Raw genomic sequence first — 26,232 nt, forward strand, 5'->3', positions numbered from 1 at the left:
GACAAATAGTCAGGGCCTCTTTGGACAGTGGTTAAGAAAATCTTCCAATACCCCACCAGGTAGTTGGTCTTTGACGTACCTTCTTCACTACCCTTGTTTTGCTGTAATTCCTTTTGTTTCTTTATTTTTCCTCCTTCTCTGTCTGCTCCACCTTCTCCTCTTCCTTCTTGATACTGTGTTTTTGTGGGATTTCTTCATGCTAGCTGATGTCTATTCAGGACTGAGACAGCATCTTATGTGTCTCTGTATACACAGTGCCTTGTGCAGTGCTTGGAATGCAGTAGGTGCTCAATAAAAGTCACTTCTTTCTCCTTCTCTTCCTGCCCGCTGTCAAGGGCTCTCCTTGGTTCCTCAGGCCTGCATGTGGGTGACAGCATCACGTCACAGAAACACTCATGCCTCAGGGGTTGCAGTCACTGTCACCTCTCTGCCCACACACTCAGAGGACTAATTTCATGGATTTTATTATAGACTTTTCTCCCCAAAATAGCAAGCTCCTGGGCTGACTCAGTCAAGTCAACTCCATTTATGAAATGAAAAATATAAATTAGATGGGAACAAGGGTCAAGAAGACTATTTTCAATGAGTCAAAATTTCTCTTCAGTCACCTGACTGTCCCAGCGTGATTCTGAAGGTCCTGGCTTGGATGCGGTCTGTTTCCACTGAAACACATTAGCAGCTGAAATCAGCAGAGATCAAACCTGTCCTGCTGGGTTGTGTGGAATGCCAGAGGGATACCTGGTCATTAAGCTCCGTTTGAGTGAAGGAAAGAGGACTGCTTTGGAAAATAAAAATTTATTTTTAAAGCCACAAAAGTGAGGCCATTCCACGTCCTGCATAGTCCTGCACCTGGTCCTCATGGCTGTCACCATCACGAGTGGTCTCTCTACAGAAGGCAAGACCTTCACTCTAAGGAAGCTCATATTCCAGAACTGAAACTGTTGTGATCAGCTGCTTCAAGGATCATTGCCACTTCTAGCACAGTCCCTTGCTTTATCAATAAACAAACTAGAGTGATAACCCAAAATACTTATGACAGAGAATTAAGATTAGGCCTTTGTGGGCCACCATGGATTGATCGCAGTAATGACCCCGATTTGTTCATGCTTCCCTGTATCCATGCCCTTGGGTAGTGTCTTACCACATGGACACTGAACTTGACTCACCTCAGCCAATGGGATAGTACAAATGTGATGCAGAGGCTTGAAAAGCACTTGTGCAAGGGCATTTGGCCTGACTGCTCTTGAACCATGAGTTGCCTTGTGAAAAAGCCTAGGCCAGCTAGATGGAGGCTGATTGACCACATGGAGCAGGAAGAAAAAAACCACCCAGCTGAGCACTTGCACCCTAGCTGTTCCTCAACAAGGCCAGCCAAGATCAGCCTACCCTGGCCCCAAAGAGCAGAACCACCCAGCGAATCCCAACCCATATTGCAGGCCCAAAGAACCAGCAGCTGAATAAACAGCTGTTTAGCCGTCCACTTTGGAGCTTGTCTCATACAGTAAAAGCTAACTGATACAAGGGCTAATTTCCTTCACATGATAATAGAAAGAATCCCTACAAATCAATCAGGATCTCTATTCTGCAAATATATTCTCATGCTTAAGAAATTTTTGAATATTCAGGTGTATCCTTTGCTGCTTATTTTGCAAAGGCAAAATATTTGAAATAATCTCACTTTCCATCAATAGAGACTTAACTGTATTCACACATGTTGCTGATGGAAATGCAAACTGTGGAAATTTGCAACATCTACCAAATTATCATCTACCCTTGGACCCAGAAATCCACTTTGGAAGAATTGCCCTATAAATATACCCACACATGTATTGTGAAAAGGTCATTCACTGAAGAATTGTTTGTATAATCAATAAAACATTGGAAACAGCCCACGTCTACCAACAGGGAACTGGTCAGGGCATGTCCACAATGAACCACTGTACAGAAGCCAACCAAGAATGAGGAAGCTCTTTAACAACAGATAGGAAAGAGCCTTAAGATAGCTTAGGAAAAATAGCAAGGTATAGAGAAGTATAGATAGAATGCTAACTTTTAAATTTGAAAACCACAGAGTGAGAATATATATTTTCCATGTATACTTATATTTGCATAAAAACTCTCAATGTATAAATAAGAAATTAATAGAAGTGGTTCCCTGGGTGGGGGTAGGGGTTCTGGGAAATGAGCAGATGATTGATAGGAGGGAGAAGGAGAATTTTTACTATACACCTTTTTATTCCAATCATGTCTTTGCTGCCCTCATCACTCCACTAAAATTGCTCTTGTGAAAGTTGACAGTGACTTCTGCTGTGTTCAAATCTGGCATTCTTTTCCCATCCTCATCGTAGGTATAGTAACTATCTCTTATATGCTGATCTTTGGCTGTTCCTTGAAACACTTTCTTCATTTGGCTTCCAAGACTCCTCATTCTCCTCACTTTTCTCATATTCCCTGGCACTTCTCACTCTCCTTTTATTATTTTACTTATTGATTCAGAGGGGTTCTTTGAATAAGAGGAGGAGTTCTTCGCACATGAAGGAAATTAGCCCTTGTATCAGTTAGCATTTGCTGCGTAACCCAAGCTCACATATGCCTCACTCTGCTTTGCTGGCACCTCTTAATGTTGGGGAGCTCTAGGGCTCAGTCCTCAGAACTCCTTTCTATCTATACCTGCTCTCGTGGTGATCAAGTCCAGTCTCATGGCTTTACATATTTCCTCTTTTGTTATGATCCTCCAAAATCTCCACCTCCAGATCTGTTCTTTCTTCTTGGCCCCAGCATTTTGGGAGGCTGAGGCAGGAGGACTTCTTGAGGCCCAGGGTTCTAGACCAGCATGGACAACATAGCAAGACCCTGTCTTTATTAAAATTTTAAAAAAATTAGCCGGGTATTGTGGCACACACCTGTAGTCCCAGCTACTTGAGAGGCTGAAGTGGGAGGATCACCTGGGTCCAGGAGGTCAAGGCTGCAGTGAGCCATAATCACGCCATTGCACTCCAGCCTAGGCGACAGAATGAGACCCTATCATTAAAAATAATAAAATCATAATAAAATATTGCTATTTGTATGTTATATTCCAAAATTGACACTTAATTGATTAGAATAAATGATATGTTCAAATTATTTTTGAATAGAAAGAATGGATCTTGAATCTTGGCTGTAAGACCTGTCTAAATGTACTGAAGTGTCTAAGGAAGAATGTGTTAGGGGAAGGGCAGTCAGCCACAGTAGCATTGCAGAAGCAAACTTGTTCATTGCCTATCAAGCACTATCTGGTGGAGAGGAATCTAGAACAAGCCAACCAACTTTTGAGTGTCTAATCCAGCAGTCAGCCGTAATAGTTCCATCCAAGAGGACACAGAGCACGGAAATATAAGTGCCCTGTCTTCCCACCATCAACACTCCTCCTGGAGAAATGTTTCCCTGGTGAGCTGGGACTCTAAGACTAGGAAGAGGATCCTCCCTCCTAACCCACATCTGAATATTTCAGTCACACTATAGGCAAGGCCACTCTGACATGAGATGCTATGGCTTAGACTTCCATGGGTGAATTCATTCCTGTTGTCTCTTCATTCAACTCAGATTTCCAATAAACTCACTGCCTATGTCAAGTTTTCACTTGTCCACAGAGAGAAAGAAAAAGCATGGTAGTCACTTTTTTAAATTGCTTATTTATTTTTTTTTTTTGGTGTGAAAATGCCCTCTGTGAAAACTCCAAAGTCTTTATACAATAATATTTCCAGTGGCATTAATGTAATTAATTCCCTCTATTACATTTTCTGTATTAGCAGAGCCGGATTTAGATCACTATTTGACTTTCCCCACTTGTAGGGAGTAAATACTCTGATAGGACGTGATTTCTAAGTATTCTGATTTTGGGGTCAGTTATGTCTATTGTAAATACATAAATGGGCAGCTATTTTGGTGTTTGGACACCTGCCTCAAGACTGTTTAATATGAGTGTGCCCACAGGAGAGAAGTTTGCTCTCCAGGTTACGTTCTGCAAGACCAAGAGCATCCCCTTGGCCTGTGGCAAATTCACCACCCTTGGCCACCTCCCCACCGCCCCATCCTCACCTCCACCCCCAAAAACAGACAGGAGCGAATAACAGAAAGTGTAATGCTTTGGCCAGAATCCTAATAAAATTACTTATTTAAGATATGATGTACTGCACATCAACCATGCCCTTTAGAAGCAAAACTTATCAAGTTTGAGCAGATCATCTATTTCCGAAGTGCTTCAGGTAGATAAGAGAGATAGACAGATGAAGATACAGATATAGCTTCAAGACACATTATTGACCATGAATGCTAAATTATACAGGCTCCAGAGGAATTCTTTTAGCTATTGTCTGAAAAGTGTATGCTTACATTCATTTGGCATTTGCATGAAGAAATATTGGCAGGATATACCAGAAACTAATCAATTCTGGGGGGTAGAATAAGGACAGGAAGCAGAGTCATACTTTCTACAAAACCTTTCAAAGCTTTTTAATTTTTGGACTGCAGGAATGTATCACCCATTCAGATTTTAAAAAGCAACACTGATATCTGCACAGAGCCTTGTTCGTGTTGGAAGGTCTTTTGCATGAAGCATACAGGCATGCCACGTTTGGTTTTGTGTTCCCGCAACAGATAAAATCAAATGTCTCCATCAATCAGGGGTCCACAGCGATTGGTGTGTGTCATCACCATGGTTTCTAGTTTCTGTATTTGATGCTTTGACATTATGGGGTCATGCTGACCTTGGACTGTCCTAGGAATTAGCCAGTTCCTAGAGATGATAAAGGACTCATCTGCTAGTTTGCTAGGCACATGCACACCAATCCATCCATGAGCCCACATCCAACCACCCTTACTGGCTTTCATACTCTGGGCCACCATCCATCTACCCTAATCATCCCAGGACCAGGTACAAGACAACTAGAGACAGCCCCTAGTCCGCGGAGCCTGCTGAAATTATCAAACTGACCAATCTTTGAAACTGCTTAGTCTGCCTCCCTATCTCCTCCGCACAGAAACCACAATAAAGACTCTTGCTATGCCTTCCCCTGCTCCTTCTGCCTCCTGACCTACCCTGGTACTTCTCACATGGCTCCCCAGGGCATATGTGCCCCCTCGACTTGCGATCTGCCTGTATAGCAAACTATCTTTTCAATGGCAGCCACCTCCTCATCTGTTGGCCTTGACATGCTGAAAAATAATACAGTCTGCATTTTAAGTCCTTAGGCCTAGAGGAGAATATTGGTCTGCAGAAGGCACAGAGAACACAGGACAGAAATTTTAGTTGCAATAAAAAGGCTTGTAATTTGACAGAATGCTTCTAAAATGAAACCCAAGAATGTGTCCTATCCCCAACAGGAGAAACTAGTGAAGGTTAGGACACATTGCTCAGGGCAGTTTGGCTGCTAACACCCCCAGGTATACTTCTATTAATAAATGTCACAGCCATGAGAACTGTACGCTTATGAAGGAGCCCACAGTCAGCTCCGTTACCAGGTAGCTTATGCTCATGTGCCTCCCCACAAGGGAAGTGCTGGGGAGTGTCAATTCTGCAGGAATCACCACAGGCGGGACTAGGCAATGTTTACACTGTGCATTTTTCACTTTAGGAAGGCCTCATACGTGAAAATGAGCATTTGTAACAAAACAAAGAAGGAATGATTCCTCAGCCCATAAATAGTGTATGCTGAAAGCGCTTTTCAAATAGGAAACTTAGGTGACTTACATGATTTGACGACAGGAATTTGAATTGCTCACCACTTCACAGGAGCCTAAGGTGATCAAGTGGAGTTAATGACAGCAGCCTTCACACAATTGTCAGTGACTAAGGGCAGTGTCCAAGCCCCTGCAGCCAAGGGTGTTAGTTGCCAGAGCAGCACGAAGAGCCTAAGTGAGTTAGGAAAGAAGCTGGTCCGTGTGTTCGGAATTGTTGGGTTCTTGGTCTGACTTAAAGAATGAAGCTGCGGACCCTTGCAGTGAGCGTTACAGCTCTTAAGGTGGCGCGTCTGGAGTCTGTCCTTTCTGATGTTCAGATCGGTTCGTTGTTTCTTCTTTCTGGTAGGTTTGTGGTATCGCTGGCTCAGGAGTGAAGCTGCAGACCTTCACAGTGAGTGTTACAGCTCTTAAGATGAAGCGTCTGGAGTCTGCCCCTTCTGATGTTCAAACGCGTTCGGAGTTTTTTCCTTCCGGTGGGTTCGTGGTCTCGCTAGCTCAGGAGTGAAACTGCACACCTTCACGGTGAGTGTTATAGCTCTTAAGACAGCGCGTCTGGAGTTGTTTGTTTCTCTCGGTGAGCTCGTAGTCTCGCTAGGCTCTGATGTGAAGCTGCAGATCTTCACGGTGAGTGGTACAGCTCATAAAAGCAGCGTGGACCCAAGGAGTGAGCAGCAAGATTTACTGCAAAAAGTGAAAGAACAATGCTTCCACAGCATGGAAAACGATCCCCGCGAGTTGTCAATGCTGGCTCGGGCAGCCTGCTTTTATTCTCTTATCTGGCCCCACCCACATCCTGCTGATTGGTAGAGCCGAGTGGTCTGTTTTGTCAGGGCGCTGATTGGTGCGTTTACAATCCCTGAGCTAGATACAAAGGTTCTCCATGTTCCCATCAGATTAGTTAGATACAGAGTTTCACCACACAAGTTCTCCAAGGCCCCACCAGAGCAGCTAGATACAGAGTGTTAATTGGTGCATTCACAAACCTTGAGCTAAACACAGGGTGCTGATTGGTGTGTTTACAAACCTTGAGCTAGATACAGAGTGCTGATTGGTGTATTTACAATCCCTGAGCTAGACATAAAGGTTCTCCAAGGCCCCACCAGAGCAGCTAGATACAGAGTGTTGATTGGTGCACTCACAAACCTTGAGCTAAACACAGGGTGCTGATTGGTGTATTTACAATCCCTGAGCTAGACATAAAGGTTCTCCAAGGCCCCACCAGAGCAGCTAGATACAGAGTGTCGATTGGTGCACTCACAAACCTTGAGCTAGACACAGGGTGCTGATTGGTGTGTTTACAATCCCTGAGCTAGATATAAAGACTCTCCACATCCCCACCAGACTCAGGAGCCCAGCTGGCTTTACCTAGTGGATTCTGCACGGGGGCTGCAGGTGGAGCTGCTTGCCAGTCCTGCGCCTGTGCTCACATTCCTCAGCCCTTGGGTGGTCGATGGGACTGGGTGCCGTGGAGCAGGGGGTGGTGCTCGTCGGGAAGGCTCGGGCGGCACAGGAGCCCATGGAGTGGGTGGGAGGCTCAGGCATGGCGGGCTGCAGGTCCCGAGCCCTGCCCTGCGGGAAGGCTGCTAAGGCTCGGTGAGATCGAGCACAGCGCCGGTGGGCTGGTACTAGTGGGGAACCCAGTACACCCTCCGCAGCCACTAGCCCGGGTGCTAAGTCCCTCATTGCCCGGGGCCAGCAGGGCTGGCCGGCTGCTCCCAGTGCGGGGCCCGCCAAGCCCACGCCCACCCGGAACTCCAGCTGGCCAGCAAGCGCCGCACGCAGCCCTGGTTCCCGCTCGTGCCTCTCCCTCCACACCTCCCTGCAAGCTGAGGGAGTGGGCTCCAGCCTTGGCCAGCCCAGAAAGGGGTTCCCACAGTGCAGCGGCGGGCCGAAGGGCTCCTCAAGTGCCGCCAAAGTGGGAGCCCAGGCAGAGGAGGCGCCGAGAGCGAGCGAGGGCTGTGAGGACTGCCAGCAAGCTGTCACCTCTCACCTGGAGGAATGTGCGGGCAAGAGTGAAAATTCACACATGAACCTCAACTGCTCTGGTATCGATTTTCTGAAATGACAGTTTAGAGGCTGACAATTCACAATTCTTTCACTTGGTCAAGTTTCTAATATATTTTTATTTTTATTTATTTATTGTCAACACCTCAAAATTAGGATATTTCACAAAGAAGAGTCAGATTTCTAGCTTTTATTGAAAAACTAGGAGATCTGGCCATACTGGGCCCATACTTGCAGGCAAAACAACCAGCTAAACTGAGCAGTGGTAGCTGCTCCCTTGATGCAGCGTCTGAGCGCTCCTGTTTGCCATAGCTGCCACCACTCCATACTGCTTCCAACAGTGATGCTGAGTGCCAGTAAGCATATGTCTTTGCACCTAAAGAAACATTTATTTGTACTTATGGCTCTTTCAAGTGTGGGAATATAAAAAATGGACTTACGAGACCTATGTTTTTCCAGAAAAAAAAAAAAAAAGGAAGCCAGAGAATGCTCTGATGTGCTTAATAGGACAACAGATGTCCAAACATCTCACCCCTACTGGCAAGACCTCATTGCGCACGGACTAGTAACAGTAAAACTTCTTCAGTGAAGGCTGAGCAGGGGATGAGGTTGGGGAGCCAAATTTGAGTCTTGACAGAGGAACACAGCCTGAGCAAGGAGGTGGCCAAGGAAGCTGCATCACAGTGACCGAATGGCTGGGGAGAAGCACCTCTGTGAAACGGATGAGACGAATCCGTGAATCAATCCTTGAAAGTCAGATGGGCATTAATTGAACATGCTGATCAATTCTAATCTTAGCTACTAAGCAGGAAGCCTCATCCTTGCACAGAACCGAATTTGATGTGGCAAGAAAAGAAAGGCAACTGGTCAACCCCGGAGTGAGCCACCTACTAGCCTATTTGAAATCGAGATGCTTTAAACAACACAGCTGGAAGGCAGAGGGAAATGCAAAACCAAAGGAAAGTCCATGTGCTTTGCAGCTGGGTCATCAAAGAGAATTCCTGTGGCTGCCAAAAAGAAAAATGGAGGAAAAGAAAAAAGCCTAAGTCAACCCCCTTCTCCCTCCAAAATAAAACAAGCTGTGTGTCCATTTTTCAATCTGGGCAGACCACTTCCCTGGGGTAAGAACATAACACACTTTCTCACTCACGGAATGTGACAGGAAGAGGGGGAGGGACCAGGCCCCAGGAGTCAGTTTTAGTTTCCACCCTGTCCCAAGGCAGGGGACAGAAAGAACCACGCCTTTATACACAAACATCCTGGACAGATCAAAGTAGAGTCATAGATTTTATTTAATTAAAATAGATTAAAAACAGACTGTGTAAAAGAATTAGAATTCTCAATAATTTACTATTATTTACATTAGCAAATGTCGGTCGTTAGTAGACACTGAGCAGAGAAGCTTGAAGAACGGGGATCCTCTCCTGTGGGCAGGGGAGCCCCAGCTTCCCTCGTGATTCCCGTCCTTTCAAGTTCATTATGGCAGCTCTGTCAATGAGCACCCCAGGGTGGTGTGGCCGCAGCACCAGGACCCGCGCTGAAGGCCCAGAGACCTGGCAGGCCGGGAAGAAATTCCTTTCCTCTGGGAAGAACCACCAACGCTCAGTCCAAGCTCACACGGTTATCTAGTCGGCAATGCCTTCCCTGCCCTGCAGCCAATACCCCCCACTGTGCTGGGCCTTCTGCAAACACTCCTGGGGTTGACCCAAACCCAGTTTCCAGATAAAAGATAAAAAGAAAAAAAAAAAAAGGCCACATATCCCAGTTCTCAGAGAAATCCTGGATTACTAAACATCCCCTGCCTGTGGCACCTGGAATGGGTGACTTGTCAAAATCTCCCTCAAGACGTTTTGTGCGTTTGCCGTGGGAGGGAATGGTGGGGAGTCAGGGTGGCTGGGGGCACTAGGCCACTTCACCAAGAGGGATGCACCTCCCAGGAAGCAGTAGCAGTGAGAGCGAGCCCCACAGGAACTGTCCCTGCCCTGGCAGTGCGCAGCCCTGTGGGCACCAAGCAGGGAGTGAAGACCCTCAGAACACAGGCCCTGTGGCCTCCGGCTGTGACCTCAGCTTGCTGGAGACTCTGCGGTCAGCCTGACCCACTAGGAGCCCCTGCTGCTCCACTTGCAGGATACCCAGGCCTCCTGGCGTCAGTGGGGCCTGGGACGTCTGGGAGGTCCAGAGCTGGGGCAGCAGCTGTGACCATGGGGGCCAGCACAGTGGACAGCATCAGAGCTGGCAGTGAACAGCTGAGGCGGGGGAGGCCTGATAGAGAGGTTCAGTCCCAAATGTCTGTCTCGAAGGGGACCAGGTGGTAATACGACAGGTTGGTGACGTAGGCTGCTGGGTCGTCCCCGTCCTCCAGCTCTGAGGGAAACTCACTGCCATTCTCAAATCTGAAATTAGAGAAACCAGAGGTGAGGGATGGCTCATTGTTGGGATCAACACCAAACACCCGCCGGGCCCGTGAGCATGACTTTCAATGCCCGCTAGTAAGTGTGCAAAAAAACCACGGCTACAAATGAACTGGTGAGCTGGCTCCTGCTTTGAGACTGCCAGAGCTTCTGGTTTCCACTGCCCTGGAGACTGCTGTCTGCATTTGCTTAGACAACCCTTAGCAAGGCCTTCATCCATTCTTTCATTCATGGAGTGCTGATTTTCACCTCTTGTTCTGTGCCCAGCACCGCGTCAGGCTGTGGGATCAGCAGTGAACAAGGCAGGCAGGGTCTGTCCTCAGGGAAGAGGCGCCTGCCTCGTGCTGGGCCCTGGGGACAGCTGAGAGAGGAATGGTCACGAGCTCACAGACTGACCGCAGCAGAGATGACACACGGACGCACAGGAGGCTGCGAGGGAACAGGAGGCTGGAGAAGAGCCGGCGAGGCCCGTGGAGGTCACGGGGGGAGACACCTTCTAGCGGGGAAGCCTGCATGTGGGTACGTGTTGCATTCGCGCTCTGGCAGATGAGAAGCATCCGAACGTGGGGGACTTACATGGGGTGAGGAGAACTAGGGAAGAATACAAACCCCAAACATAAGGGGACGTAAAAGCCCGCGATACTGACTCCCCACACACTGGAACTGTTTCTACTCCCTCTGCAGCCCAGGCAGACTTCCTACGTTAAGAAAAGAGACTCCAGGTCTTTAAAAATGCATAACAGAGAAAAGCACAAGAAGGACATTCTCCCCAGGAAGGGGGACAGAGCTGTACGGCTTGTGGGATTTTCCTCCACCTATGAATCAGCCCAAACCCGGCAGGCCGCGTGGGAGTGTGGACAGAGGCAAGCAGCTGCCCCACCCTCCTGGGAGCCACCTCGGGGCTGCCTCCTGTGCCGCCCCCAGTGACTGAAGGTGGCCCTGGCCCGTGGACAACTGTGGGAACTCAGCCATCTCTGGAAAGCTTTGCCATGACCAAGATGACTGCACAGTCCAGGCCCCTGGCTGGACACACAACAAGGCAGGGCGAGCACATGTCCCCCACAAACCTAGTACATCGTGTGAATCCCGCTGACCTCAAGGGACAGGGCTGTGAAAACAGCTTTAAGGCATTTGGATAAGAAAGGCTGAGGCTGCAGAGGAAGGCCTCCCCTCTGACTCCATGGCCAGGCCTGGAGTGTGGTGTCAGCCCCCGCCTCGGCTTCCCTATGCTCACGGTCTTGGCAACACGAGGCTGGGACAGAGGCCGCGGCACAAAGAGCCCTAGCTGTGGGTGGGAAAGCTATGGGGGCTCACGGAGACAGAGCAGCTCTCCAACTTCATCCAGGGAATGAAATCTCTTCCCCAGACCAGGGCTGGATGGAAACCCAAGGGGGAACCTTGGGCGTGCCGAAAGGTTCAAGCCAGTCAAGGGACAGAGCCACAGCGCCACCTCAAACAGTGTCCCACCACCTGCCCGTCCTCCCTACCCAGATCACAGGATGACCCTGAGGACATGAGGAGGGAGGGGGACCGGGATGCTCAGGGAAAATGAGTCATGGGGCTAAGGCTCCCTGAGGTCCCCACAGAACCGCCCAGTGCCTCGGCCCTGGATGACCTCCCAGAAGCCAGGCAATCCCTTCGCCAGCTGAGACTGTCACCTGCAGAGCCCCAGAAGTCCTCACTGGCCCCATCTCTATCAGATACATCCATTCCCTGAGTGCAGGTGGGTCTCTGGGCCCTGGCACTGGTGCCCACTTGCCCCTGGGGCCAGACTCGGGGCAGCCTGCTGAGACTCTGCTGTGGGGGCCCTGCTGTGGGCCCGGCGGCACTGGGCTCACAGGCTCGGGCCAGACAATCAGCCTCGGGTGCCAGGGAGGATAGCCACGCAGGGAGGTGAAGCCTCCAGTTCCACAAAGGGTGTCTGTGCTCTTGGTCGCTGTCAACCCCCCACCCGACAGCCGGTGCCGTGTAGAAACAGATCGTCCCTGTGAGACACTGGAGCTGGACCATCGACTCCACTGCACTGCCCGAGATTGAGCAGCCAGAGAGAGGCCCGGCAAGCCCAAGTCGGAACTCCCTCCAAATGCTCCCGAGCCCCACAGCGGCAGGCGTTTCTTTGTTAGGCTTTTCTGGGGTCATGGGGATTTTCTCGGCCCTCTCTCCCTGTGAGCCAGGCATCCCGGAGCAGGTGGCCGCCTATTCAAGACCTGTCACTCCTGTCCACATACAGTCCCGGGCAGCTGCAAGAGCCACACCTCTGGCCCGGCTTTCTTCCTTCCGTGTGTTTCTCCTCAGCTCCAGCCTGCTCACGGTTGAACTTGCCTCCTAAATCTGGCCTCATTCCAGGGTGCCAAGGGCCTCTTGGATATAGAAAGGGGTCCCCTTGCAAACACTGCAGACTCAGAGCCTGCACAACTGGTGATGAGGAAGGGTCTCCATCTGTCTTCTCCCCAAGACAGTGCCTGGCCAGTAACTACCCCTGCCAAGCTAAAGGGCCTTTTTCTTTCATCCATGATTACACTCCAGCCTTGTACCTCCACAGTGCCAGCCTGTTGGCATGGGGGACCCACAGGTAATGAGTGAATGAGCTATGTACAGTGGGGTCAGGGCAAGGGACACAAAGGGGCAAGGCAGGTCAGGAAAGCTGCGGCCTTGGCCCCACTGGCACAGCCTCTGCCACCAGCAGCTCATGACCCCTCTACTGGGAAGGATTCTCGCACCATCTACCCGAGAGACACACTGGTAAAGGCGGGGTCTGTTAGCAGGAGCCAGTCCCACAAGCCTGACAGGGACCCCCCACCCCATGCTCAGTCATGGAGCAGACTGTGGAGAAAGTGGGGTCTGTTAGCAGGAGCCAGTCCCACAAGCCTGACAGGGACCCCCCATGCTCAGTCATGGAGCAGGGATTCAGCAGAGGAGGCCCAGGCCACCGGCTGGGGCCCAGGTTCATGCTAGGGTCACAGCCCTGCCGCCCACAGGCCCGGATGTGGGTCTCGGCACATGTGGCCGGCTCTAGTTTCAATCTGCTGCTATGGAGGGCTAGCAAATGCGTGGGGCAAGACCCGGGCCATCCCCAGGCTATGTCATTCCTGGGCCCACAGGGAGACTCTGCATCCAGAGCTGCCTCTGTGGGACTCTCAAGCGGGATGTTTTACACTCACCATCTGTGGTCTTCAACACAACCCATGGTGGGACAGCAGAATGGTCCCGTGAAGGTAAGAGAAGTCAGGAAAGGTTAAATAACTTTCTAAGCTCATACAGCCAAGAAGCAGTCTGGATTTGGCTGTGTCAGGAAACAGAGGCCAAGCTGTCTGGGGACCCTGGTGCCCCCAGAATTCACCAAGAAGATGCCTGGAGGAGAGCCAAGGCTGAAGATGCTGCCGACCCCAGTGCCGGGCTCTCTAGAGCATGTGTTACAGTCAAATCAGAGACAGAAAGAGCGGAGAAGACAGTGGTGGCTTTGGCTGTCCAGCCTCAGTAATCAGATACATCCTACACCTTCAGCACAGGGCCAGGCAGCCTTGAGGCAAACATGTCCCCATCTCAGGGAATCAGGACCATTGAGTGTGAGGCATGTGGCCCTCCTGGCCCTGGAGACAGCATCACACCCTTCAGGGCCCCACACGAACCAGGCCCCTAGCCCTGCAACGTCTCCTAAATGCCCCTCAGAGCCAGCAACTCCATCCTCCACAGATTCACTCATCAAGATCTCACCAGACTCTAGGAAAGGCAAACTTCTAAAATCAGTGTCCAAATGCAGGTAGGAACTGCTGGGTGGCTCTGGGCACCCACTTCCTTCCATAAGAACAGTGAGCCCCCATCCCACAAGGCAAATGGCTCAGGACAGTCTATGAAACAATATTCAAATCAGCATACTTACAAATGCTCTGCTGGGTCCACGCCCAGGTGCTGGTCTCTTCCATTTGGTATACTGTGGTCAATAACGATTGTTTCAGTATTTGCTAAACAAAATCCATTGGACCTCATGATTTCTGAAAACCAAAGCAACAAGGTGAGTCCTCAGGAGGGGTCGGGGCTTGAGGTTTTGGAGTTTGGAACTTACTCCCATCTCCCTGCTTTCTCCTCCACCTGTTGCCCGTGCCTCTCTTCCACACCGTAAGAGAATGCCGTGCACCCGAGACCCATTCAGAGCTCTGCCGCACAAAGTCAGGGAAGAGGTCAATCCCCGCAGGGGCCAGGCCTGCTGTGTGTCTCTCCCAAGACAAAGATGCTCTGCTGCCTGAGTACGCTCTCCATATGCCCTTCGCTGTGGGCTTCAAGCTGGAGTACAAAGAAGGAGTACTGGGCTCAAATCTGTGAGTCTGCGTGTGAGAGCAGAGCTATGGCACAGTGACATGTGGCTCTGCCCAGGGTACCTCTCCTTGCTGAGCTCTCACTGTGGCTGAGACAGAAGTAACAATATTGACTGCCCTGGGTTGTTGTTCTGACTGAACGAAATCAGTGTGCATTTTATTCTTATTTCAATAGTTTTGGGGTTACAGGTGGGTCTTGGTTACATGGATAAGTTCTTTAGCGGTGATTTCTGAGATTTTGGTGGATCCATCACCCAAGCAGGGTACACTATACCCAGTAAGTAGTCTTTTATCTCTCACCCCATGAACCCAAAGTCCATGATATCATTCTTATGCCTTCGCATCCTCATAGCTTAGCTCCCACTTCTAAGTGAGAATATACAATATTGGTTGCCCATTCCTGAGTTACTTCTCAGTGTGCATTTTAAACCAAAGGGTGACTTTCACTGTTTCGCTTTATGTAATTCTGTATGTAAATGATTTTTTTTTTCCAAATAAGCACAGATTTGGGTAATTTAGAAAAGCCAGCAAAGAAAAACGACTTCCTACGTCCACACCGGCTGCATGGCATGAGCTAGAGGGTGGAAGTCTGCGCTAGTCCTTGGCTGAAGGGGCTGGAATGGAGGATAAGGAGCCAGGACAACGAGCTCCATGGCCTTGGGACTCAGTTTCCTCCAATGGAAAATTTCAAAGTTGTATTAATCTCTGAGGATCCTTCTCACTCTGAAATCCCATGAACTCCTGGATCGCATCATGCCATCTGGTCCATCTAGGTATAAAAAGCTGCAGCGTTCGTTTGTATTTTCTGAGGGACCGCGTTTCCGTCCCCTCGCTCGGCAGATGAGATCTGGTAGCCATGGCCAGTTCTTGGAGCTAAGGTCCTCCAGCTGCCCGTGAGCCTGCTCGTCTCCTAACCACAGTTCTAAGACCAGAACCACCTTCGTCTGTTCTTTCGACTCAGAACCTCTATGCACCCCATCATAAAAGTCACGCCTAAAATATACTCCAATTCCCGGTGCCTTCTCAAATCCAAGGGATTATCATCTTCCCATTCAGGACACAGCTCCTAACAGCCCTCCCTCTCCCCTGGCACACCACACCCAACAGGAACATCGCTCACTGCCCCATCGGATGCCTTAGTTGCTTGGGGGACTGTTTTCCTTTATTTTTTCTTACACCTTACCACAATTTAGACTGGTTTATTCCCGTGTATGGATTTGCTTTTTTTGGTAACTGAAATAGTCACTTTCTGTTTAATCTTTCTACATATTTGGTTCTCAGTTCTTTGAACTGCTTTCCATATGAAGAGAATTAGGGAAATTACACAAAAATGAGGAAAGAGAAACAGATTTCCTCCTCGCCCCCCATAAGATCAAAATGTCGATTCATCAGTCAGATTCATCAGGTCATTGCTAAAATTCCACCTGCCTTTCTGGAGAAGGGCCACTGGTGTTTCCTGGGGACATCAGTCCTCAGCTCTTCCCTGCCCTCCTCCCTGTACCACCTGGTAGGGCTGCAGGTCCTGAGAAGGAGCTCTGCGAAGCAAAGAAGAATCAGTGCCCAAAGTCTGGGGTCAGCCACACTTCCAGGTGCAAAAGGGGCAAAAGACGATGCTTACCAAAGCCTCACTGAACAGGCGGACTGTGAAAACTGCCATATCCTAACAAGATAAACTAAGATTCCCTCGCCTCTCTATCTAAAATGGGTGGCAGCACAGAACCACTGCCTTTATTGTTTTTATTAACCCTGACCCAAATCTGTCTTTCTTGGGAAGCACATAAAACCTCAGAGCAACCTCCATACAGCCAGCTGACAGCCCCATCCCCCTTTCTCCCACCCCTTTTGCAAAGGGAACTTGGTTGGGTGGTGGCCTACAAGTTAAAACAAATGTCACTGCTGCAAATCACTTCTGAATAAAATTCTGAAGAGTTACTTTACATGCCTACTCTTTCTTAAATGTGAAATTTGGAGCTCCACAAAATGGAGTCATTACCAGTCCCCCAAAAAATAGATTTGTAAGCAATCATTCCTTAATTGCCTGTGACAAGGAGCCTCATGCACATACATGTGGTTTAATTATTTGCAAGGCTGGCTGGGCCCTGGAGGACACTAAGGTATGTCTGGTGCCTCCTGCATGGACCTTGCTGTCTCAGGCCCGGCCCAGAGAGGGACTTCGCTTAGACTCTCGCATTTCACTAAAGATGGTCCCTGAGAAGCTCCGGTTCCCTCCTGGATCCCACCTCTGCTGTCAGCCCCAGAACCTCGAAAAACCTAGGGGCAAGCCAGGCGACACAGCTGGCAGGTGTGCAGCAACCTCTGGAACATTTATTCCCAACAGGGGTTCAGAAAGGGATGGTTTATTGAAAAGCAAATTGTCTTAAAACCTAGGGAAGTGTGCACAGCTTTTATATGCCTGTGCTGGGAGAAAATGGAGCACAGATTCTCTAACAGTTTACATTTTTATTTACTTGGTCACTTTAACAAACAAGTCCTAAGAAAAGCTGTAGAAATTAGAACACATCCACAGTTTAAAAAAAAAAAAAAAGAAGAAAAAACATTTAGCTGTAGCAAGCCTCTAATTGTAGGGACCACTGGTTTAAGGAGATCTTCTTGCTAAGCCTGTAGCCTGTGCCCCGTTTCAACCACGGACAGCAGATATTTACATGGGAGTTGACCTCCCAGGTCAGTTTTCACAAGACGATGGTGTAGACCATGAACTTGTACCTTCAAGCAAAAGGCTGCATTGAGATTCATTGCTACGGGACCAGGGAGCCTGACTTGTAACAAAGTCCACTGATAACCTGCCATGTGCCTTCGGCCAGAGCACTAGCAAGCATGGCGTGTCTCAGTGTGGAATGCTGGCTCCTCAGGAGGCACGAGCAGGTAGGAAAGCATGCAGACTGCAGCTGGGAAAGGCTCTGCTACTTATGCCTGGAGAGCAGGTTACTTCTTGCTCAGTTTCTTCATCTGTACAATGGAAATAAAGGTATCCATTCCAAAGGCCATTGTGCAGACTAACTTGAGATGATGTATGTAAAGAATCTAGCAAATACTGAGGGCTCAATAAAGAGTCCTGAGTGATCTATCATGATCATTCAGTGCCCTTTTATTAACTGCCTAACTGGGCTACCCCTATTTAGTAAAAATAAGGTTGACATTATACAGAAGCGAGATTAATGAAAAACAGTGTTCTATTTCCAGGCCCCCTAAACCTAAATAATCAGATTTTGTGGCTGAAATTGATGAGTCCAAATAGCCGTATCAAGGCTGAGGTCCGCATTTCCTCACAGCTATTATGATCAGTGTTAGTAATGTCCTCACATCTGTTATGATGTAAATAAAAAAGAACGGAAGAAAATGTTGTCATTCAAGAAAAATTATAGCATCTGAGCCTCTCTTCAAACATACAATGTCAATGTCTTAGAAGTCAGCTTAGTATCTATAGCAAGAATCTTTGACCAGTGTAGCCATTTTAATCACATACATGACTGATTCCATGAAATAGTTGACTTTCAAGCTATTTTTTTACACTCATATTTTTCCAAATGAAAGCAGCCCTGCTCTTCCATGGAAACTGACATTGGCACAATTCTGTTAACTAAATGAAAGACCTCCTTCACTTGAATTTCAACAGTTTTTCCACCAACGTTCCTCTTTTCCGTGGGGGCCCCAATCCAAGATCTCTTGCTGCAATGAGTTGCTCTGTCTTGGTCTTCTGCGACCTCTGACAGTTTCTCCATCTTTCCTTGTCCCTCATGACCATAGCACTGTTAGAGAGGACTGAGCTATTTTAGCAAATGTCCCTCGATTTGGGTTTGTTGGCAGTTTCAGAGTGATTCGATCGAGGTGATGCATTTTTGGCAGGAACCCTACACAGTGACGCTGCATGAGACCTGGAGTGGCATATGGGGGTGGGGCTGATGCTGACAGGTCCTGCTGCTGCTGAGGCTGCTGTGGAGTGCCTGGTGAGGAGGCTTCTGCCAGCTGTTTCCACAGTGAAGTTACCACCTTTCCCTTTGTAGTTAATAATTGAAGGAGGATGCCTTGCGGCTATGCAAATCCTGTTTCTCCTCAAAGTTTCACTCATAAATCTTTGCATCTATCAATCAATGGATCTTTTTTGCAACAATTACCAATGTGTCTGTTTGCCTGATGGCAATTTTTCTGTTTTTTAGATGCAGCTATGTTTTCATAGCCCCACAAACGTCACAACCCCTCACTTCAATAACTCTATTCCTTTTCCCAGCAGACACGTGGTCTCAGCCGTGAAAGCATTTATACTCTAGCCTTCCTCCCTTTCACCTCCTCTCTCCCACTGTATTTCCCATGCACTCCAGCAACGGAACAAAACCCAAAGCAGTGCCCTTGTATTAACTGGCTAGCTGGACTACCCCTACATAGTAAAACTAAGGTTGAGATTGGCTAGAAGCCAGATTAATGAAAAATAAAATTGTGATTCATTTCCAGGCCTCTTAAACCTGAATGGTCAGATTTTGTGGCTGAGACTGATAAGTCCAAGTTGCCAGATCGAAGCTGAGAGGTTTGCATTTCCTTTTACATTGCACAGCTGCAGCCACGGGGCAGAATGCTCTAGATTCTTGCTTTCTTACATTTGATAAGCATTGGGACAAAGAATGATTAAGGAAGCACTGCCAAGGGATGCAGTCCATCCTGACTGTCCTCACCGTGGCCCCAGGAAGTGGAAACAGTCGCCGCGCCTGCTAGCGCCGGGCGCCATCTAGTGGAGCTCCTGACAACTAAACTGTCCTAGAAAAGCCAAGGTACTCGGCACCTGCAGGTCCCCATCCCCAGCCTACATCATGAGAGCAGAGACAGTCAGTGCCTCTTCCCCATGGCACCGCCTCCCTACACGTATGTCAGTGGCATAAGAAATGGAGGAGGAGGGTGGATGTGGGCTCTCGGCCGGGAATGAATGGAATTAACCAGGACAGCAGTGGACAGGCAGCTTTGCACGAAGGACCCTGCAGGGCCACAGTCCATGCAACGGCTGGCCAGTCCCCTGCAGGAGGCCGAGGCTCTGGAGTGGAGGTGACATCAAAAGGCTAGCGTGGGCTAGGCTCTGAATGCCCAGAATGACAAAGAACTTGGGCTTGATGGTGAGAGTGAGCTTTTAAGACAGTTAATGAGCCTCAGAGGTCAGAGCTTTGGGATGACTGGCTCAGTCCGCGGGTTCATATCCTGGAGAAAGGGGGAGGCATGAGAGAAAGCCATGTGGACAGTCTCAGGTGATGCCAGGACTCTCTGGACCCCGCGCCTCAGCCTGGGGAGCCACAGATCCAGAAACATGCCAAATATGGGACCAAGACTGAGAACATCATGTGCCTATGTGTGAGCCATTTTCTCAAAGGGATGTTGGGGCTATTTATTGTCAATAGTAATTTCATTAAAAAGCACTCCTGAAGGGAGGTATCTGCCATGGTGTGGGTGGGTGTACCGCCTCGCCACCGGCAGGCACAACTGCTCTAGATTAAGAAGCTCCCTTAGACACAGTGAGGGGCCGGCTAGACCGGGAACAGAGATCGGAAGGTCTAGGGGGTTCAGAGAAAGAAAACCAGACTCGGTGACCGGCAGAGAAGAGGAAGAGGAGGAAACACTCAGAGCACTTGAGACCCTCGGCTCTGCAAGGCTGCAAGAGGCCGTACCGCCTGCCGCCTCCTGCAGCAACCCCTCCGGGCCCCCAGACTTTGCACTGAGACTGTTAGCCACAGGCTGGTGCAGACTCCATGGTTAGGCAGCCCCAGATGTTAGAACGTGTTCTCTGCTGAGCCAAAGTCGCCCACAGTTACTTCTACCCACAGGCCCAGTGCCAGCCCCCACCTGACCCCTTCCCATGGCAGCCCGCCAACATCTGAAGGTGGCATCCCCTTCCTCCTAGCTGCTCTTCCACATTTCCTCCCATTCTTCTGACCCCTGCCCACCAGACACTCTTCTCTGGATGTAATAATTCATCTTGCTGCATCCCAGGGACAGTCTTGACTTGCATAAGGAGGCCAGGACCCCTGCCTTCCTAGACCTGGACACTGCACCCCCATCACACACGGAAGGCCACAGACAGCCGTGGCTGAAACCTGTCCTCAGCCCTTGCAAAAAGGCAAAGAAAACATACTTTCAATGGCAACATGAGACTCTACGTTTCTCCCTGTTAAATTTCGTCTCACTATGCTCGCCCCTTAGGGTCCACGTGGGCCATGGGTTCATACACATCGCTGATAGAGACGGGAGGCCAGGGCAGGCTGAAGCATGTGCCGGGCACTGTGCCTCAGGAGCTTCTCCATCAGAGGTGGCTCCAGGCCTCTAATCTATCCCTCTCACTCGGGGGCCAGCACCTCCCATAAGGCAAGGCACTAAGAGGACTCTGCTGCTCCTTGATCTCTGGGTTGCCCAAACAGAGCAAAACAAACCAAAACAGAGACACTGGTGCTAGGACTCTCCCCACTCAGACTAAAGAACCAGGCTTCCCCATGCTCTGCACTACAAAATGCAAAACCCAGAGCAATAGACAATTAGGACTCCAGAGCCCTCTGTGAGCCCTCTGAGATGAGGATCCATAGACACCCAGCCAGGAAAAAGGACCCAGTCATCCTCACTCTCCCATAAAGGTTCTGGAGACCCAGTGCCAGCTAAAAAGGGGCTCCTGTACTCACTGCTCTTGTCTAAGGGCACATAGGAAGGTATCTTAGGGAGATATCAAAAGCAGCATACCACCCAAAGTGATCTACAAATTCATCGCAATCCCCATCAAAATACAATTGACATTCTTCACAGGAATAGGAAAAAAAAATCAATCCTAGGCCGGGCGCAGTGGCTAATACCTATAATCCCAGCACTTTGGGAGGCTAAGGCAGATGGATTGCTTGAGCTCAGGAGTTTCAGACCAGCTTGGGAAACATGGCAAAACCTCATCTCTACAAAAAATACAAAAGCTAGCCTGGCATGATGGGATACGCCTGTAGTCCCAGCTACTTGGGAGGCTGAGGCAGGAGGATCACTTGAGCTGTAACTGCAACACCGCACTCCAGCCTGGGCAACAGAGGGAGACCCTGTCTCAAAACAAAACAAAACCACCAAACAAAACAACAACAACAAAAATGAGCAAAACAATCCTAAAATGTATATGGAACCAAAAAAGATGCCAAATAGCCAAAGCAATCTTGAGCAAAGCCAGAGGCATCACACTACACAATTTCAAAATATACGACAGAGCTACAGTAACCAAAACAGCATGGTACTGGCATAAAAAGACACACAGACCAATGGAACAGAATAGAGAACACAGAAATAAATCGATATACTTACAGCCAACTGATTTTTGACAAAGGTGCCAAGAACACACAATGGAAACCACCAAAGTGTCTACCTACCAATGAATGAGTAAAGGAAATGTGGTACATATGCACAACGGAATACTATTCAGCCATTAAAAAGAATGAAATGCTGTCATTTGTGGCAACATGAATGAGCCTGCAGGCATTATGTTAAGTGAAATAAGCTAGGCACAGAAAGACAAATGTCACAAGATCTCACCCATATGTGGAACCTAGAGAAGGGGAGATCATAGAAGCAGCAAGTAGAACAGTGGTTACCAGAGGCTGGGGAGGGGCCAGCGGTGGACAGGAAGAGGCTGGTCAGTGAGCACGAAGTGACAGTGGGAGGAATAAGCTCTGCTGTACTACTGCACAGTAGGGTGACAAGGGTTAACAGTACTGCCTTGTGTATTTCAAAATAGCTGGAAGAGAGGATTTTGAATGTTCTCACCACAAAGAAAAGATGAATGTTTGAGATAATGGAAATGCTAAATACTCTGATTTGATTTTTACACAATATACACATGTATCAAAACATCACACTTTACCCCATAAATATGTACAATAATTATGTGTCAGTAAAAACAAAACAAAGCAGCAGCCACAGACAGGATCAGGTGTTCCACCACCCTGCGCACACACAATCCTATTAATATCTACAAACCCATCTTCCACTCCAGGTTCCAGAACCTGCCCACCCCACCCAGTTCTCCCAAGCACACAATTCAGAATCCCACTTGTGCTGTGGCCCATAATCAGCAAGGCCACGTTCACAGCCAACAGCATCAGTCACCCATCCCCATTGTCCTCTGGTCTCCCAATTCCTTCTGGGTCAGCTCTGGGCTCAGACCCCCTCTCATCCGCTCTTCTCCCTTGACATCCTTCTGAGTCCTCCATCTCTCCTTCTCCCCTGCTTCCTCCTCCGTTCAGAAACGGAATGATGGACACAGGCCCCCTGCTCTCCTTCCCACAGATCGCAACATCATGGAGGTGCTCTCCTCTGGCTGAGCCATGTCTCCTCTCATGAGTCCCCCCTTCCCTCCCTGTCCACCAGGCAAGATCGCACACAACTGTCACCTCTTATGTCACAAGGTGATTGCCACTTGCTTGGGAAAATCCAGTCCTAGAGACTCCCAGGACAGAGCTCTTTTCCCTACAAAATCCTCCTCATCAGCCTTTGTCAAAATAGTGCTGCAAAAAACAAGTCTAGTGTTCTCATGACACCTGCAACCCAGATCTTAGTAAGTCACCAAACTTGGACTGGCCAAGAGGCCCCAGCTTCCCCTTCCTTCCTGCGCCAGGAGCCACAGTCCCACATCCACGCTAAGGAGACCTAAAGCCTGTGCGTCCCTTTGGTTATGGCTGCCCCTAAAAGCAAGAACCAAATTCAATGCCACGTTGACATGGGCTGTCTCACTTCAGCAGGCTGAACGGTGGATTCCAATAGTTTGCTTCAAACTCTATCATCAATGTGTTCGTTCATCGTTATACTATTTCTTAAGTGAGTTCCCATTTACATGCCAAACAAACCCCTGAGGACGCAGCAGGAGTGAAAACCACAGAAGGAAACACTGCTTGGGAGAATCAGGCAACAGCCTCTCCCTGTACATTCGCATTTCTCTCGATTGTCTTTCTGGAAAAGTGTGGCCCAGCCTCATAGACAGCCAACTGTGAGGGTTTCTGTGACACCTCAGCCTCAACAGCAGTCCCTCCCACCAACGCCTCCTTTGTGGCTCTTACCTGATATTTTGACTGGACTTTGAAAGCTGGGTTGAATTTTATGTACATTATCATTTTTTAACACCTGATCCAGAGGAGATCTTTCGAAGAAGGTGAGCACAACTTCCGATCTAGAATACTGGGGAGAAATACAGGGATTACTAAAAATGAACAGCCTCTACACGTTGGCCCTGTCTGTCTACCAAGAGAGGGGCCCCGCTCCTCCACAGAGGCAGCCTGTGTGATGCAAACGCCCCATGAATGTCCAGATGCTCCCATGGCTGGCTGCAGGGGCGGGGCTGCCATCACTGCACAGCCCTCACATGCTCATGGCCCAGGCGGATGAAAGGCAAGGCCTCAGCAACCTGGGCAGTGGAGGGAATCATGGCTCTTATGTGCCAGTTTCACTCACGCCTCCCTCCCTCTATAGTCAACTGTAGGCTGTGTCCACTCTCCCCACTGGCCAGAAAGAAAGGGAAGCTTCCAGGAGCTAAGGAGGTCTGCCTGGCGCTCAAGTCTAGGTTCTTAACCACCACTCAGGACGAAGCCCGCAGGCTTACGTGGAAAGGGAGTTGACGGTCAAATCCGGGCAACGTGCCCCGCTGTGCTGACGCCAACGTTCTTCTTGGTTTCCACATGTCTGTTCTAAAATCCCCTCAGCAAGACAGTGGATTCTGAGCAGAGGCAGAAAGCAAAGGCCTCCTGCAGCCAGAGGGGCCCCGCGCCCTTCCACCCATGCCTCCTTGCATCCCTCATTTTCACTCTTTCCCCAGGGAGGAAAAACCAGGGCCACTGGAGCCCATGAAAGCCTTCTTTCTCCTGATGACACCTGCACACCTCCACCCCGTCCCTATCGCCTGGTACTTCCAGGGAGGGAACAAAACGGCTAAGTGAGACAGAGCAAGCAAGTCAACCCTCCGGGGGGATGGACGCCTTTCGCATTTGGGAGGTGCCAGCACCTCCCACCTCCCTGCCCAGCCCGGGGCCTGGCCGCACTCACTTTACAGGGCATGCTTATGATCGTCTTCAGCAGCTTCTCCACCTCATTAAGCCTGGTCTCTATGTCGTGGGCTTCCTTTACGGCAACCAGTCCTAGAATTGAGACAGAAATGCTCAAAGTCAGAATAGCACACCAGGAAACGTGCTCCCAATGCAATACACAACAGGTGCCCACAAACCGCCAGGGTCGTCCTCTGTAATGAGATGTCGGGAACATTCATTCAGCCTTATGCACCTATAGCCGCATTCTGGAAGTCCTGCTCTAAGCCTCATTCGATGTTTCACCTACCCAATGATCCGTTAAGTCTGTGCAGGAGTTGGTACTGTCAATCTGAAAAGGGGATGGGAGGTGTAAGATCCCTCCAAGTGGGGCAGCCTGGCAAACTCCATAATCACCCTGGTCACAGCCAGAGCTCAGCCCAGGGCGAATCAGGCCCCACCAGCGTGGTGGCTACAGTCAGGGGCGCGGGCCCAGGACCAGCCCACCCCCAGTGACACAGGGAAGGACTCACTCTTCTGGCCACGGCTGCTCAGACCGCAGACCCCTGGAAATGGAGCCTCTGTTTAGACCAGTCATTTACATGCCAAGTTCACAAGGAAAAAAGTCAGATCTCTTTGGACACGACTCATGCCACTTTCCAGGAATCTGAGCTTCTGTGCTTCTCACGGTCACCACACGCCCGGGTGGCTGTCAGGCAGCACAATATTTTATTTTTAAAATACCATAGCTCGAGGCATGGAGGCTCGGGTGCTTTTCTATCTCCCCATGAGAAGCGCAGAGCAGAAGTCTTCACATCACAGGTTCTATCCCTCGGCTTTGCAGGGATGGGGAAGTAGGTGCCCAAGGACACTGGCGTCTCCCCCACACTTGAGTGACCGAGGCTGATGCAAACGTGCCTGTGAGCGGTGATTAAACCACAAAGGCTTAAGTGCCAGAACTATTAATGGCAAAAACCGTGATTACTGCGATTACTTTTGCACCAACCTAGTATTATTGGTCACGGAGCCTAACTTTTTCAGAAGTTCTGGTCTGATTTTGTTTTGCAGGGGAAAAGCCTGTTCAGTTTTCAAGCAATTCGTTGAATAGGTCTATAAAAGAGATAAAAAAAGATTTCTTAAACTTCCTGACTGAAATTAAGAGATCCCAGAGCATACAGTCCATGGAAACTCCCGCCAGGGCTCCCCAGACATAGGTCAAAGGCACTTCTGCAAGAGTGGGCTACCGCAGGGGCATCCCCATAACGGGGGTCAGTGGGGATCAGTGGAGGCCAAAAACCTTCTCCCCACTTCCTCAAGCACGTGCCAGGTGCCCATTCACCTGGCTCACCTGGTATCCCAGCAGGCATCCCTGCTTGGCAGTGGGGCTATCTGATCCTGCCCCCTCCACTGACCTCAGCCACACAGGCCCAGGCGGCCAGCTGTGCAGGGCACAAGGGTCCAAGAGGGGCAGGGTCCGTGGTCTGTGACTCAGCCACTGGAAAACCCTGGGGCCTCTGTCCACGTGGCCTGTGCCTACGCCCAAGCACGATGCCCTGGCCGTCACCAGAGGAAGGGGCTGGACGACCCTCTGCCGTCTCCTCCAGCCTCGGCCCACCTCCCCACACGCCGGGGCAAGCAGGGTGAAGAAGGAAGAAAAAGAGAAAACAACAAAAGTACCAGACTCTCCGGATGCCTCCTCCCAAGCCCTGAAATCCTTGCATAGAATTTCAAATATTTATATACCGCAATTTACATAGAATTTCA

The 26,232-nt window shown here is 49.5% G+C and overlaps 1 protein-coding gene across 1 annotated transcript in view; it reads right to left on the reverse strand.

The window, feature by feature from the left end:
• Positions 1-8,996: 8,996 nt before the first annotated feature.
• The window catches only part of PXDC1 (PX domain containing 1), a 29,497-nt gene continuing 12,261 nt past the window's right edge, over positions 8,997-26,232 (reverse strand). The window contains exons 2-5 of the mRNA XM_003806702.7: positions 24,491-24,582; positions 23,512-23,629; positions 14,014-14,125; positions 8,997-10,115 (exon numbers count right to left, since the gene is read on the reverse strand). Of these exons, the coding sequence (XP_003806750.1) occupies positions 9,998-10,115; positions 14,014-14,125; positions 23,512-23,629; positions 24,491-24,582 (440 nt within the window). The 3' untranslated portion in view covers positions 8,997-9,997. The remainder of the gene's footprint in view (positions 10,116-14,013; positions 14,126-23,511; positions 23,630-24,490; positions 24,583-26,232) is intronic.

This window comes from Pan paniscus, chromosome 5 (genome assembly GCF_029289425.2).
Source record: "Pan paniscus chromosome 5, NHGRI_mPanPan1-v2.0_pri, whole genome shotgun sequence".
Classification (NCBI taxonomy): Eukaryota; Metazoa; Chordata; class Mammalia; order Primates; family Hominidae; genus Pan; species Pan paniscus.